Source organism: Peromyscus californicus, unplaced genomic scaffold (genome assembly GCF_007827085.1).
Source record: "Peromyscus californicus insignis strain IS unplaced genomic scaffold, ASM782708v3 Scaffold_9__1_contigs__length_137607984, whole genome shotgun sequence".
NCBI lineage: Eukaryota > Metazoa > Chordata > Mammalia > Rodentia > Cricetidae > Peromyscus > Peromyscus californicus.
In genome coordinates, this window is record NW_026294617.1 from 30,922,228 (window position 1) to 30,938,691 (window position 16,464).

The 16,464-nt window shown below is 40.2% G+C and overlaps 1 protein-coding gene across 1 annotated transcript in view; it reads left to right on the top strand.

Annotated features, from left to right (window-relative positions):
• Naa15 (N-alpha-acetyltransferase 15, NatA auxiliary subunit) overlaps window positions 1–5,997 on the top strand; it is a 73,416-nt gene extending 67,419 nt beyond the window's left edge. Inside the window, exon 20 of the mRNA XM_052730087.1 lies at window positions 2,601–5,997. Coding sequence (XP_052586047.1) covers window positions 2,601–2,801 — 201 coding nt within the window. The 3' untranslated portion in view covers window positions 2,802–5,997. The remainder of the gene's footprint in view (window positions 1–2,600) is intronic.
• The last annotated feature ends 10,467 nt before the right edge of the window (window positions 5,998–16,464 follow it).

The following is a 16,464-nucleotide window of genomic DNA, read 5'->3' on the forward strand; positions in this document are numbered from 1 at the left end:
CACTGGATGTTCTTCCAGGATAACTAGATTCAATTCCCAGCACTCACATAGCAGCTCAGAAATGTAACATCAGTTCTAGAGGCTCTGACTCCCTCTTCTGGCTTCCATGGACACTGAGCACACATAAAGATAAAACATCCATACACTCATACATTTATTTAAAAGTAAATAAATATTTTGAAAATTAAAAAAACAAGCATGGTTATTTTTGGATTTCAGTTATATTTTGGGATATCTATATATCTTGCAACCACTAGTCTCAGCGAGGATTCTGACAGATTTAAAATGTACTTAGAGCCAAATGTAGTGGTGCACAACCTTAATCCCAACACTCAGGAGGCTGAGGCAGAGGCAGGCAGATCTCTGAATTCAAGGTCAGCCTGGCCTACATAGTGAGTTCCAGGACAGCCAGAGCTGCATGGTAAGACCTTGTCTTGAAAAAACAAAACAAAAAAATGTTCTTAGCATAGACTAAATTAAAAAAACAAAATAATAATTTTTAGAGTAATATATTATGAGAATATGATAATGTCAATTCTAATTTAAACTATAAAGTTTAAATATATATATTTATGTTAAACTATAAAGTATAAAATTTAAGCTACATTGTATTATTATTGGTCCAATAAAGAGAGTACTTGGTGTTGCCCAGGCTGTTAATCCCAGCACTTAAGAAGCAGAGACAGGTAGATTTCTGTGAGTTGGAGGCCAGCCTGGTCTATAGAGTAAGGCCCTGTCTAAAAAAAAGAGTGCTTGCTGAAAAATAGCTTAATGTGTGTATTCAATACAAATGAAGGCAGTGTATCTTTTCTTTTAAGGATGTGTGTGTGTGTGTGTGTGTGTGTGTGTGTGTGTGTGTGCGTGCGCGCGCGTGCCTTCCAGAAGATGGTGTTAGATCCCATGGGTTTGGAGTTTCAGGCATTTACAGGACATTCGTCTTGTTACATGAGAAGTCAGCTGGAACCACTGAGCCATCAATCCAACTTAAGAGTGAAAGTCGTGGAACCTGAGGTTGTCAAGTAGTGCACCATTGGGGTAGAGTGTGAATGTAGTGTATTTGTATCCTGGCAGGATTTTTTTGGAGTGCTTTGTATATGGAAACTAAGTAGTGTTGTCTAACTGAAAAGAAAATGTGAGGGAGCTGGTGATGTGGCTCAGCAGTTAAGAGCACTGGTTGCTCTTCCAAAGATCCTAAGTTCAATTCTCAGCAACCACATGGTGGCTCACAACTATCCGTAATGAGATCCAGTGCCCTCTTCTGGCCTGCAGACATACATGCAGGCAGAACACTGTGTACACAAGAAATAAATAAATCTTTTAAAAAAATGTGAGGAATGCACATAACATGAAACATTTTAAAATGCAGTTACAAAATATAGGAGATATTGAAAGACATGACGTGTGTGTGTGTGTGTGTGTGTGTGTGTGTGTGTGAAAGAGAGAGAACCTGTTTTTCTAATCACTTTTTACTGAACATTTTTCTATTTACTTAATTCTTGGACATTCCTTAAGATTGCTCTTTTTTATTTTTATTTATTTTGTGGGGGAGGGTTGAGGTAGGATTTCTCTGCAACAAGGATTGCGCTTTTTTAAAAAAAAAAATTTGTGCCTGAGTGTTTTGCCTGCATGTATGGATATGCACCATATGTGTGCTTGGTGCTCTTGGAGGTCAGAAGAAGGCATTGGATCTCTTAGAACTCGTTAGGGATGGTTGTGAACCACCATGTGGATGGTGAGTACCAAACTCTTATGAGGTCTCTGCAAAAGCAACAAGTGCTCTCAACTGCTGAGCCCTTTCTCCAGCCTCATGATTCCTTAGTTTGAATTTGGAGTTTCATAACAGGATTTGATTTTGGTTTTGTTGTTTGTTGAGAGTAGCCTTGGCTGACTAGAACTCACTATGTGACATAGACCAGACTGGCCTTGAACTCATAAAGGTCCACTGGCTTCTGCCTCTCAAGTGCCGGGATTTAATATGGGCCGCCATGTCCGGGCCGGTATTTGATTTTGCTTGCTCATTGCTTCCCCAAAGGAAGGAAAGAAAATGTCCTACATGCAGAAATCAGCATTGACATTGTAAGTTTAATGTTTATACATAGGGCCAAACTAGGCTGAGGCAATGTTATTTCATAAGGTGTGTGATTATTCAAAGCACCCCTTTTAAAAAATGCTACTTTTAGCTGGGTGGTGGTGGCGCACACCTTTGATCGCAGCACTCATGAGGCAGGCAGATGTCTGTGAGTTCAAGGCTAACCTGGTCTACAGAGTGAGTTCTAGGATAGCCAGGGCTACACAGAGAAACCCTTTCTCAAAGCCCCTTCCCCAAAACAAACAAAAAAACACAGTACTTTTTTAATCCCTTCTGTATCTCATCAAATGTACATACACTTCTCTTGGTTTAATTTTGGTATAAACCCTCCATTTCTGAAGAAATGGTTGAATTAGGCCTTAAAGACCATCCTAATGGGATTTATAAGCAGGACGAAATGCTTTTGTTTTCCTTAAATGTCTGTTTTATTCTTATTTTGGAAATGGTTGAAGTGTCTCATGGTAAGATCTGGTTTGTGTTGAGTTCTAACATAACCTTTTCTTTTCTTTAGACTTGCATGGAGGTGTTGGAAGCCTTGTGTGATGGTAGCCTAGGAGACTGTAAAGAAGCTGCTGAAGCTTATAGAGCAAATTGTCATAAGCTTTTCCCTTATGCTTTGGCTTTCATGCCCCCTGGATATGAAGAGGATATGAAGATCACAGTTAATGGAGATAGCTCTGCAGAAACTGAAGAACTGGCCAATGAAATTTGAACATCATTAAACAAGCAAATGGAATGACTTTGGACCATATTAGTATATAATATTTTTGTCACGCACCTGCTGCATTGCTCTAACTTACACAGAATGAGAGGAGTAAATGTTCTTGCCTTCAAATAGTCTTTTACGTTTTTTATCCTGCTGAAAACTATATATAAAATATCTAACATTACAGGATATAGGTTCAGTTTCTTAAAAATTAAAAGCTGCTAAAATTGAAGGGTTTAAAAAAATTCCATATCCTACTCCTATCTTCCCTGCCCATGTTTTTAAACTAATTTATATAAAATCTGGAGGCTATTACAGCTAACATAGCAGGTGTGTGGCAGAAATATTACTTTAAATTTGTCTTGTGAGATTTTACTATATCTCAGACAGCATAAATGCTGTTTTAGCACTGGATTCTTTCACTGAGCACAAAGAGTTGTTGGGGCTTTAGCATCTGACTGATTTTGTTACGGGGTTGATTCTTGACCATAGGAAGTATGCAATGTGAATCACTATGTACAGAGCCATCTACAACAGACACTTGACGTTGTAGAGCCTGGGACACATAGCTACCAAGCAGGTTATATGAAACCTAGAAGGTGTTCAGTACGCGTGTTGTGTTTCCAAAATTTGCTGTACATGATCAGTTTGGTGTTCTTGTACCACAGTTTTTAACCGAAGGAACCAGTTGGAACAATCTCAATTTTAACTAAAACTTGAAGAACTAAAATAACAATGCAAACCTTTAGCATTGTTTTGGCCAAACTTGTTAAAACTGTAATGCAAGAACCAAATGCACTGTGATGTGGCACCAACTAATTAGCAAGCATGAAATTTTCACCCAAGAGTGAAAAAAAGAAAATCTACCATGGCTTGAAGTTAAAGAGCAGAACTCCTGACTACCGTTCTCTGACTGATCAAGAGACTAATAGCTAAAAACCTCAGCAGGCCTTGTTCACGATATGCAGAAAAAAGTGCTGCAGTTTAGATACCTCTGGAACTTTTCCACAGTGTCACAGGTTTGTAATACTTGAAGCCCTTCATTTCTAAGAATATATTTCTTGCTCAGTTGTTTCAGGCAAGCCCAAGACTTTGTAATTTTTAAAGGGCCCAAGATTTTTTTTCAATAACAGACCAGCTTCTTTTTCCTGCAGTTACAAATGTAATTTCTTTTTTTGTTGTCAAACATAAGGTACCAAATATGATGCAATAAATTGTTTTGAAAAACAGTTGTGTGAATATTTCCACTAATCCGAGTTGGGCTTCTGTGAAATACACAGGTGGAAACAGAGGTTGCAAGCCAGAGGCAATGCAATGCACTGTAGGGCTAGTGCAGAGGGGAGCTTTTTAGAGTGGGCTAGAGGATGGTGTCAGGAAAGTTCCAGAATGAAGTAGAATGCTGCTCCTTTGTTCAGATTTCACTGAGGGCTAGGATTGTGGCAGGTCCTCCTATGAATGTAATAATCTCAAAGGAAAACTAAACACGACTATTTTGATTGGGAAAACGAGCCTTAAACACGTCAAACCTGTACACTGAGAACTAGCCTCAGGCTCAATATTCTCTTTATGTTTGCAAGGTCTGAGCAATTAAGTTTAAGTAAAATGAATTAAGTGTATATAAAATTGAACTTTTGTAGTATTTTAGTTATAGATAGTTCATACGCTAAAGGGAATTTTCAGAAGATCAAATTCTTTTATTTCATAGTACATGATCTGCATTCCACATCCCAGTCTAACGTTAGTGATACAAAGATAATTACAGTCTGAACTCCAGTGCTTTGCTTTAACAGGCCCTGTCTCAGGAACATCTTAACAGATGGCAAAAAAAAAAAAAAAAAAAAAAAAAAAAGGTAAACTTTAAATACATTTCTCCTGTGAGTGGCAACTGAGGCTCTTATTGTTTGGAAAAACACTAGTGCTACCTCTGCCACTAATTCAGTGTTGGAGGAAGCACCAGCCATATAGTAGGCGTGTATGTGTGGACTTGTCTAAACTCTACTGTATATCACAATGAAATCTATCTGTCTTGGCAATGTTCAAACGATGTAGATTGTCTTAGGATGAATACTCAGAAGTACTCAAAACTAATGCAGATGCCACCCGAGAGGAGCTAAATTCCTATCATGTATATTGTATTCCATCCCAATTTTGCTGGAACTATTGAATAAATGGTTTATTTTCTTTCAGGTTTACTTGATAGTGTATACATTGTCTGGTGTCAAAAGAACCTGGACTGGGTTCACCTAAAACATTGTACTGTACTCTCTTGAGTATATCAACTGGATCACTTCACATTTACCCCATCCATATTCAGTTAATTTCCAGTGATACTGTGGGGGAAAACAGGGTTAGATAAACAAGATGGAAAAATGCAGTGTGATGTTGTAATCTAAACAAGTGCCTTATGTTTATTGCTAAGAACTGGTGTTATCAACCCTTTTAATAAGGGGTTCCCTCGGCCTGTATTAATTAATATAGGAAAGTAAAGATCCTTTTGTTTTTCTTTATATTCACTATTGTCATTTCTCATTGAAAAGCTAAACTCTGACTAGCTTAGTTTACTTAGCTTTAATTAGATAGTTGAGTCATACATTTTCACTATTTTTTTCTGTATTTATTATGCACAACAATAAAATGATCTCTAATAGCATGACTAAAAGTAGTGCCGATGTCACTGGAAAGCTTCCCAGGTCTTACAGGCCCTGTTTTTTTTTTCACCATGATTGTATTGGATGCTCTCCTGCTCTGAGCTGTGGAATGAAAGCTGTGACTGTCTGAAGAGCTCAGAGAACCGTGGTCCTGAGTCAGGTGGGTTGTAACAGAGAAATCCCTTCTGATCAGTTGGTAAGACTATTCCCATTGCCATGCATAGCAACATCCTTTTGGGGAAAGCTTAAACACAGTGTTCAACATGGTAGGCATTTCTTTTAGATAATTATTGTCCTTGAGTTCTGAAGATAATGATATTGAGAGAATTCAGACCAACCTTCCTGATGGAAGGAGTCTTCTTTTCTGCCTCATGCTCCTGATCTTTTAATTGAAAGATACCATTTTGCTGTTGTCTAAGCTTTGCTGAACCAGTTGTTAAATCTAAGACAAACCCTGTGAGATAGCTATGTCATACCACAGGAAGCAGAAATGGTTTCAGTTTTTGCTGGTTGGAAATTACAATTTATAGCAATAAAAAGTTTGGAAAAGGTTATTTATCAAGTTTCACTTTTCTGTTCTACAGCTATGAGATGAATATGGGACGTCTTTGTAGTGTGTAGGAGATTCTGGAGAATGCTGTATTTAACAAAGAATATCTTTTATGTATACTCTAGTTCATGTAGTAAAACAACTGCTTTCATGAAGACATACGGTAATACTAAAAGCAAGCAAAGGGTGCTATGTGTGAGGGTGCATGCCTGTAATCCCAGCACTTGCGAGATGGAGTTGAGGGCCAGTCTGGAAAGAAAGCAAGCATAGGGAAAAGCTATAGAAGGAAAGAGTCTAAATATCTCCAGCTTGTTAGTTCATTCAGTTGACGAAGGCACCATCATTTTGGGATAGTTGCTAGAAGAAAGAAGTTTGGTACAATATAAATTAGAACTTATTGATGTTATAACCTCAGTGTTCTATGTACGTAAACCAGCCTTTGTTTCAGGGCTGCTTATACCAAATGTAAGGGTGTTACTAGCAGTGCAGCAAAACCATTCTGAGCTCTGCATAATTTTTGAGACAGTATCTCACTATGTACCATTGCTTGCCTCAAACATAGAGGTCTGCCTCCCCCTCCCTCCTGAGTGCTGGAATTAAACACCATGCCTAACTATGAAGGCTTAAAATGATGAGTGGTGGGAGGCACACCTGTGTGAGAGCATGTGTGGAGGCCGGACAACTTGCATAGGAATCTCACCTTCCACCCTTACATGTGCTTCAGGGATCAAACTCGGGTTACCAGGCTGCATGGCACCGTCACCTGCTGAGGCATTTCACTGGCCCATAAGTGAGGCCCTGGTCTGTAGTCCCAAGAACCTGTATTTCATGCAGATGGCATGTTTCTACGTGTTGGAAATCTCACTGTAATGTAAAGATGTCTGGCCTCTTTTGAGGACAAACTTGTCTTCTCATTTAGGAGTAACAAGAAGTGAGGTGATTTTGAGAGTGTTATAGATCTTGAGTTGATTTCAACTAATAGTGCTTGTCTCCTGTGTTTACATGACGGCACAGGGACCCTCTGTGCTGTCCCTGGGCTTTCCGTTGTTTGCTCCTGAATCAATTTGCCACCTGTTTCGTTTGTAATTGGAGGTTTTTCAGGACACCCTCATGGCTGCATTGTTCTTCCAAACTGGCTTTTCTTAGGAGCTCTGCTTAGCTGCCCTCAAGTAATCATACTGCTGCTTTGTGTCTTTTAAAATGAAAAAGTTGCCATTTAAAGTAGATGGTAAAGAGACTATCCCCTGGTTTCTGGAATACCAAATACTAGTAACTCTGCTGTTGGTTAACTTAGTTTTTAAAAAAGTGAGAGTAATAGACATATTTAGGAACATGTATTCAGCATTATTTGTTCAGAAGTTTATTAAAAAGGACCTAGGAATAAGCCAACTGTTTCACTTGTTTGTTTTTATTTTGTTATTTTTATAGTTGAAAAAGTTTTAAGCACTCCATTGAACATAGCATTTTCAGCTTACCTGCTAGAACTGTGTGAGTGAAATGTCCAATTGTAGCCTGAAGTTACATGACATGCTTTGGCTCAAATTCCTGTATGTCCATTTTTAAATTTGTTTTTATTGTATATTGAGTATGAACTTGGAGATCAGAGGACAACTTGCAGGAGTCAGTTCTCTTCTCCCACCATGTGGGTCCCAGGATCTGAAATCAGATCATCAGACTTGGTGGCAAGTGCCTTTACCCCCTTAGTCATCTCTCCTGTCTGTAATCTGTGAAATCTTAAAAGACAGAGGGATGAAAGCAATGTACTCTTGTTGAGAGTGGGGTGTGAATATCATTGCCCCACAGAATGTAGGAAGTAGCAATGACCGTGAACTTAGGTCATCTGCAAAATCTCAAATTTCCTATCCCTGGTCTGTTATAGATTCATCTTGGTCCTACCTGATGGCCATAAGTAATCATCTCAAAATATTACAGATACGTATTTATTGATGTTATCAGTATTTTTCCCCACATGTAATCTTTGCTGTTTTTTGTAGTTTGTCAGGTTTTTTTGTAGGACACAGGTGCTGGAAGTACCATGTCTAATTTTCTCCACTGTTGGTTGTGATACTGGTTGGCAGTGAATGGGCTCATCTTGTATCTTTAGCAGGCTTTTCCCACGTACTGCCATGCCTGTTGGAACTGACTTACGGCAAAGAATGCCACTCAATTTTTAATCTTTCAAACAATATTGGGACATTGGTGACAGACATACTACATACCCAGACTTTTAATGGCCTAGCATCTTTAATCTTCTAGCTTCTCCAACTATGGAGTCAGAGTCAATGATAGCCATCAGCTCCAGTCCACCGGTGCCTTTCCCTATGTAGAGGAAACAGTTCTTGAAAATATAAGCTTAATACTGGTTCTGTATTCAAGTCCCAGGAGAAATCTGAAAACACCTGTTGTTTCCCAGGCCCACTAGGAAACTTGATTAAAATGATCTGCAATTAGTATTAATCAGTATTGATAGCTGCCTGACCCTGACGTTTCCTAGAGATTTTAAAGTACATGCAAAGTTAAGAGGTACTGTCTCAGTCAAGTGTGTGTATGCCTTTAATCCTAGCACTGAGGAGGCAGAAGCAGGTGGATCTCTTGTTTGAGAATATCCCGGTCTACAGAATGAATTCAGGACAGCCAAGAGTACATAGAGAAGTACTGTCTCTAAAAACAAGAAAAACTGGAAGTACAGATATTGTGACCTCTCTTATACTAAGTAAATGAGCCCAGAATTTTAACTCTGTTAAGAACTTTCTAATTGGTTTCCCATCCACGCTTCTGATACTTCAAGCCTGTTAATTATACTGAGATACGAGTAGAGAACAAAGAAAAGGCCAACCTGTCTGTTTACTTCATTGAAACATCTTTAAATTTTCCCTAGACACAGCATTTTAAGTGGACGCCGAGCAAGTCCTTGAGCTTTTAAGTAGGTAGTTCTTCCTGAAAACAACTAAGTCTGACCATTTGTTTTCCCTACAAGATTGTGTTTACTATAAATAAATGAATCCTTGTTACAAGTCTTAGTAGTGACAGGAATTTTGGTAGTAGAGTGTTTGGTAAGGAGGTTGACAGGGTCCAGAGTCACCAAATAAACTTACTTTTTGAGGGTGTTGAACACATTCTGGTAGGACTCTCAAATCTAGCCAGTATTTTTATTTAATAAAAGGAAGACAATATTGTCAATATTGTTTGGAGTGTTTTCTGCTGGTTAATAGTTATTGGACAAGTGGTGGGATTGACGCTATTCCTTGCCTTTCTGGGGTTTATGTCTTTTGTTCCTTACCTTGGCACACCTGGAAGTTATACTTACAATCTGTCTTCACAGAAGGTCCTCCTTAGGTAATTTTCTTTGATCCTGTGACTCAACCGTCAAGTACTAGCACAAACCCTCGGAGATTTAGTACCACAGCAGTATAATGGAGTTATAACAGCTTGTGGGTGAGTTAGAATCAGGTTATAGACTGACTTTAATCTCTCAGACCCTGTACTAAAAATTTATAGGTCTGCCAGGCAGTGGTGGTACACACTTTTAGGATCTCGCTCTGTAGACCAGGCTGGCCTCAAACTCACAGAGATCCGCCTGGCTCTGCCTCCCGAGTGTTGGGATTAAAGGTGTGTGCCACCACAGGTACACACTTTTAATCTCAGTACTTGGGAGGCTGAGACAGGCAGATCTATGAGTTCAAGGCCAGCCTGGTCTACAGAGTGAGTTCCAGGACAGCAAGGACTAAACGGAGAAACCCTGTCTTGAAAAAAAAAATTCTAGATAAAATAATTGGAAGGGTTAACTTTTTTACTACTGCAACCCAATGCGGAGTAAACACCCACTTTAAAAAATGAGGTTATTCTCATCAGTATTCTATTTTTATTATTCATGGCTATCATTGTTTACTACGATACATTGGGCCAATATTTCAGGAAGTAGTTTATTTCCTTGATAACTTCAATTTTTTAACTTTTAAAAATTATATAAAATACAAGAATGGCCGGGTGGTGGTGGCGCACACCTTTAATCCCAGCACTTGGGAAGCACAGCCAGGTGGATCTCTGTGAGTTTGAGGCCAGCCTGGGCTACCAAGTGAGTTCCAGGAAAGGCACAAAGCTACACAGAGAAACCCTGTCTCGAAAAATCAAAAAAAAAAAAAAAAATACAAGAATGTCTAAATAGGAATGGATTAATTAAACTATACTCTGTAAGGTTCTGTAGCTATAATGAATGGGTTAGCAGAACTTAATTAAGAATTATCTCCCATGGAGCCGGGGAGATGGTTTCATTGGTAATGTCTTGCCATGCAAGCATGAGGACCTGAGTTCATGTTCCTGCACCTACATGAAACTAGACTTACTCATAATCCCAGCATTTGCAAGTTAGAGATGGGAGGATCCCTAGGACCTGCTGGCCAGCCAGTCTATAAATGGGTGCTTGCCTGGTTCAGTGAAAGACTTTGTCTTAAACGCTAAGGCTGGTGAGGTGGCTGATGGTAAAGCCATCAGACCTCCAGCCTGATGACCTGGGACTTGCATGGTGGAAGGAGTTCCAGTGACATCCATAGTATGTGTGTTGTGATGTGCTGGTCCACATGCACACAAAAATGTAATTAAAAAGATAAGATGGATCGGGTACCACCATTCTGCAAGCAGAGGCAGGAGCATCTCTGTGATTCAAGCCTGGTCTACATAGAGAACTCCAGGACAGCCAGTACCCTCTCTCCAGAAAACAAACAAAAAACAGTAAGGCAGAAGGTGGGACATGAGTTCCAGCACTTGGGACACAGAAGCAGGATGAGTCAACGTTAAGTTCCAGGCCAGCCAAGGATGCATAGTGAGAGACTGTTTCAAAAAAGAAAAAGGAAAAGTCCCCGCCACCCCAAAAAAGGTGGAGACGAGTGGATACCTGACATTGATACATGTGTACTCCTATACATGTGCACAACCATGAACATACACATACATACACTGTACATAGATTTAAACAAAAAGGAAAGATGCAGTGCAACTGATACTAAGTATCCCAGGAGGGAGCCAGGGGGGTCAAGGCCAGAGACAACTAACCTGGCCTTATAGGCACTCACAAATTCTGGACTGACAGCTAGGGAGCCTGCATGGCTCTACATGTGTGTGACAGTTGTGTAGGACTCCTAGCAGTGGGATCAGGGCCTGTCGCTAACACTTGAGCTTTGGGAACCTATTCTCCATACTGGGTTGCCTTGCCCAGCCTTAATACAAAGGGAGGAGCTTAATCCTACCTCAACTTGATATGCCATGCTTTGCTGACACCATGGGAGGCCTGCCCCTTTCTGAACAGAAACAGAAGTAGATGGGGGTGGGGAGAGGAGGGGGGGAACAGGAGGAGAGGAGGGAACTGCCGTCAGGATGTAAAATAAATGAAACAATTTAATCAAGCAAAAATATCCCAGGAGGAATTATTTGTAGCTAAATTTGTAGTTAAACACATGAAGAATGTGGATTGTAAAGAGGAAAGGAAGTTTCAGCCAGAAAGAAGTATGAGAAGGGGCTTGGTACAGGAAAGGGTAGAGTTCAGAGGATGGTCTTTTATGTCTGATCTCCCGACTCCACCTCCCAAGGGCTGGGATTATGAATCGAACCCAGGGCTTTGGACATGTTCTGTAGGCACTGGACTGACTGAACTACATCCTCAGCTGAGTAAGTGTCTTGAATTACTTAGTGACTTTTTTTAAAAAAAAATAACTATTTCTGGTACTAGAGATAATTCTGTGCCTCACACATGTGGATCATGTGCTCTACCATTCAGCCTGGTATTACTTTACAATTCTATTGGTGTTACTAAAGATGGCAATGGGAAAAATAGAGCATCTAACCCGTGTAGCCACCAGAGGGTGTGAGTGAAGAGCTTGGCGGCCACTCCATCATCCTATTTTGGAGAAATCACTTTTTTTACTCTCCAAATCCACTGTAGGGAAAAAACAAGTTTAGTCATTCATAAACGTTATTCTAAGACGGTTGACATTTTTAAGACATTTTCTTCAGTATTGGGGATCAAATACAGGGCCTTGTGGAGCAAATGCTTTACCACTGAGCTACATCCTGGCTCTGTGTTGGCATTTAACATTTTCTTCACATATATATTGTTTTTTTATTTGACATCATGTGGACACATTAGGTATACTGTTATTATGTGGACACTCTTAGGTATACCATTTGTTTATTTTAGAGCAGATCTTGCTAAATTCAGCAGGTTGACTTTGAACTTGGGATCTTCCTGCCTTACCCTTCCAAGGACCTGGGTTCCCAACTATGTGCCACCTAACCTGGCTGACACACTTTATCAGATTTTTCTTTTTTAACACAATGTGTTGAACTCCATGCCTTTTACATGTTGAGCATGTGTTCTACCACTGCCTTGGCATTGCAGATATGAGTCAAAAAAAGTCTTTGCTACTTTATCTAGCTGCATATATGAGTCAAAATAAACCTCTGCTATTTTATCTAGTTGCATATCCAGGAGTGTTTCCAGAATTGGAATGCCTAGGCAAAGCCCAGGTACTTTTTTTTTTCTCAAGAAAAGGCCTTTAGTATAAACCATCGAGAAAGGAGCTGAGATCATGCTCTCTTGTCTCCTCCATCATCATCCTTGACATCATCCATCAAGTTAGCTAAACTGGGATCCTACAGGATTTGCTTCTGCCTATGACACCTTCATATCCTGCCACTTTCCTGTCAAACCAGAAACTGAAGTTTCTGAGACTGTATGACATTCCATGTGTGCAACACCAACACTGTTATAAACAGTACCTTGTATCACTTCCTCATACCTCAGTTCCCACAAGGGCCAGATGTTTCCTTAAAGCACACGGGGTTGCCTAACAGAAATGCTGTGAAATTAAGAGATTCTGAGTTTTTTGTTTTTTTATCAAAGCATTGGTGTCCACTCATTCTCACCCAAGGGAAAGGATATTCATTATGTTAAACGTAAGCTTATGTCCTTAGAGAGAGAAGAAGAAGAAGGCTTCTGTCTTTTATGTTAAATGTAAGCTTATGTCCTTAGAGAGAGAAGAAGAAGAAGGCTTCTGTCTTTTATGTTAAATGTAAGCTTATGTCCTTAGAGAGAGAAGAAGAAGGAGGCTTCTGTCTTTTATGTTAAATGTAAGCTTATGTCCTTAGAGAGAGAAGAAGAAGAAGGCTTCTGTCTTAGTTATTGTTCTGTTGCTGTGATGAGACACCATGACCAAGACAACTTATAAAATAAAGCATTTAATTGGGGGCTTGCTTACATTTACATTTTCAGAGGGTTAATCCATGATCATCATGGGAGCAGGGAGGCTGACCTCAAATTCATGATTTTCTGTTGCAGAATATTTGTTTAATTATGTAAAGATGTGTTGCTATTTTACCTTGCCTTCCTAAGGTACCTGATGGGTCTAATAAAAAGCTGAATGGCCAATAGCGAGGGAGGAGGTATAGGTGGAACTTCCAGGCAGGGAGAATAAGTAGAAGGAGGAATTTAGGCTTGGAGAAGAAAGAAAGAAAGAAAGAAAGAAAGAAAGAAAGAAAGAAAGAAAGAAAGAAAGAAAGAAAGAAAGAAAGAAAGAAAGAAAGAAAGAAAGAAAGAAAGAAAGAAAGGAAGGAAGGAAGGAAGGAAGGAAGGAAGGAAGGAAGGAAGGAAGGAAGGAAGGAAGGAAGAAAGAAAGAAAGGAAAGAAAGGGAAGAAAGGGAAGAAAGGAAGAAAGGAAGAAAGAAAGAAAGAAAAAGAGAAAGAAAAAGAAAGGAAGAAAGAAAGAAAAGAAAGAAAAGAGAGAAAGAAAGAAAGGAAGGAAGGAGACACCAGAGAGATGCCAGGGGCCAGCCAGTCGGATATGAAGTAAGCAGGAAAATAGTACATACAGAATGAAAGGTAAAAAGCCCTGAGGCAAAATGTAGATGAAAAGAAACAGCTTAAATTAACTTAAAAGAGCTAGTGGGACAAGCCTAAGCTAAGGCTGAGCATTCCTAATAACAAGTCTCCGTGTCTTTATTTTGGAGCTGGTTGGTGGCCCAAAGAAATGTCTGCCTCACTATCCTAAGTTCTGGGATTAAGGCATGGCACTACCATATCCAGATCTACATTTCCAGTAGAATTTAAATAGGACCCAAGCCTCCAAACAGAATGTTCAAAATGTCCAGGATGTAACCCCAAATTACTGAGCATACAAAGAATGAGGAAAACCTCAGCTCTCATAGGAACGAGGATGCCAATCCTGAACAGAGATGGTGGCATTATCTCATGAAGCATTAACCATTTAGTGAAGGTTAATCCTCGTTGTTCTCTCACGTCTGCAGGTTCAGGCAAAGGGATCAACAGCTTTTTCCCTGGGCTGTCTTTCCCAGGGATATTTGTATAGCAATCATCTTTGTATGCTGAAGATAATTACCTCTTCTTGTTCCAAGGGGAGTCTTGTTGCTCTCCAGGATGAAAAAAAAAAAAAAAGGCACTATCACTCTTCAGGATAAAGCTGGGCAGATTTGTCTGCCACTTGATGAAGACTAGCTGTTGTCCTGTAATGCTACAACTTACATGGGTCAGGCATCCCCCAGGGCCTCATGGCGTCATGCTGGGAATGAGGCATACGTGCTGACACTCTGCCTCTTGTTATAGGTGCCCCTCCTTTCTCACCCAAGGGTCTCATGTCTCCTGTTCATCAACTGGCACTCAAAACGTGTTAACTTACAAAGTTAGCATATCCTTCAGAGTTCTTGACTCTAAAAAGTCTACATGTAACCTCTAGCATTGCATAGCCCAAGCAGGCCTTGAACTCACAACCCTCCTATCCCAGCCTTCTCAGAACTGAGATTATAAACATATGCTAGTACACTCAACTTCCGTAGCATGTTTGAAGCCAATGGAAAAATTCAGCTAGGCATAGTGTTCACATCTGTAGCCCTAGTACTCAAGGGGATGAGACAGAATTCTCACAAGTTCAGAACTAGTTTGGGGTATATAGTGAGTTCTCGGCCAGCTTTAGCCTACATGAGACCGTTTTGGGGGGCAGGGCATGAGGAGATGGCTCAGGGGTTAAAGTGCTTGCTGAGCAAGTAAAAAGGCTCCGAATTTGGATCCCCAGAACCCAGGGCAATGCTGAGCAGGCATGGCAGCCCTCCTGTGACTCTTACTTTGGAAGATGGAGACGGGATTCCCAGAGCAAGCTGGCTACTAAGACTAGCGATATGGGGGAGTTCTGTGTTTGACTAAGAGAGTCTGCCTCACAGAATAAGGTGAGAAAGAGTAGGTATACATGTGCCCACCACCTATGCAAACATGTACTACATACTCATCAGATACATACACATGAAAAGGAGTGAAAAGGGAAGAGGTGAGTGAGTCACCGAATTGACAAAGATGTGAAGAAAAACGGTTTGGTTTTTAAAGGCAGTGTCTGTACAGACCTGAATGTCCTAGAACTCTGTGTAGATGAGGAGAGTCTCAAATTCACAGAGATCCTCCTGCCTCTGCCTCCCAAGTGCAGGGATTAAAGCAAAGGTCTATGCCACCTGGACCAGCCCAAACCAATGTTTTTAAACAAATTGAGCTGAGCATAGTAGTGCACACTTTTCATCCCAGCCCTGGGGAGGTAGAGACAGGGGTTCTCAGTGAGTTCGAAGCTAGCCTAGTCTATGCAGAGTTCCAGGACAGCCAGGACTACAGAAAGACCTTGTCTCAAACAAACAACAAACAAACAAACAAAAGTCATTTTATTGATTTATATTTGTTTGTATTGTTTATTCTCTGTGTGGGTGGTTTTTGTTTTTAAGATAGGATCTTTCTGGGTTTTGTTGTTGTTTTTGTTTGTTTTTCCAAAACAGGCTTTCTCCTGGTAGCCAGTCCTGCAACTAGCTCTGTAGACCAGACTGGCCTTGAACTCAAGATCCACCTGCTGGGGTTAAAGGTGTATGCCATCTCACTTGGTGAGACCCTGTATTTTACAAATTTTTTCCCTATATATATATTAGGTACATTTTATTAGTGTTAAACAAGTTTATTCTTGCTACTAAATTTCATCATTGGGTAATTCCTTTCTACTTCCGAGTAATCTGTTTTTCTGCCACCAGGACAAGCTAGATTGTCAACTTTTTGAGTACACCCGTTTTTTATGGTGCTGGGATTTGAACTGGGTTTCCTATATGCAAGGAAAGCACTCTATCAAATGAGCTACATCCCTAACCCTGTTTGTTTTTTGTTTTTTGAAGACAGGGTCTCTATACTCTTGTTGTGAGGCATCCACCAGAGAAGACCAACTGGACATGGGTTCTAGTAAATATTTATTTCGGACCAAGTGCAGTCCCAAGCCTTTCTCAGGGTGAGTTTTTAATCACACACACACACACACACACACACACACACACACACACACACACACACACACACACACACACACACAATCACATAGGTTGACATACTTCAATTAACAAGAACAGTTAGCCAGAAACAGAACCACAGAAGCCAAAAAGCAAGGTCACT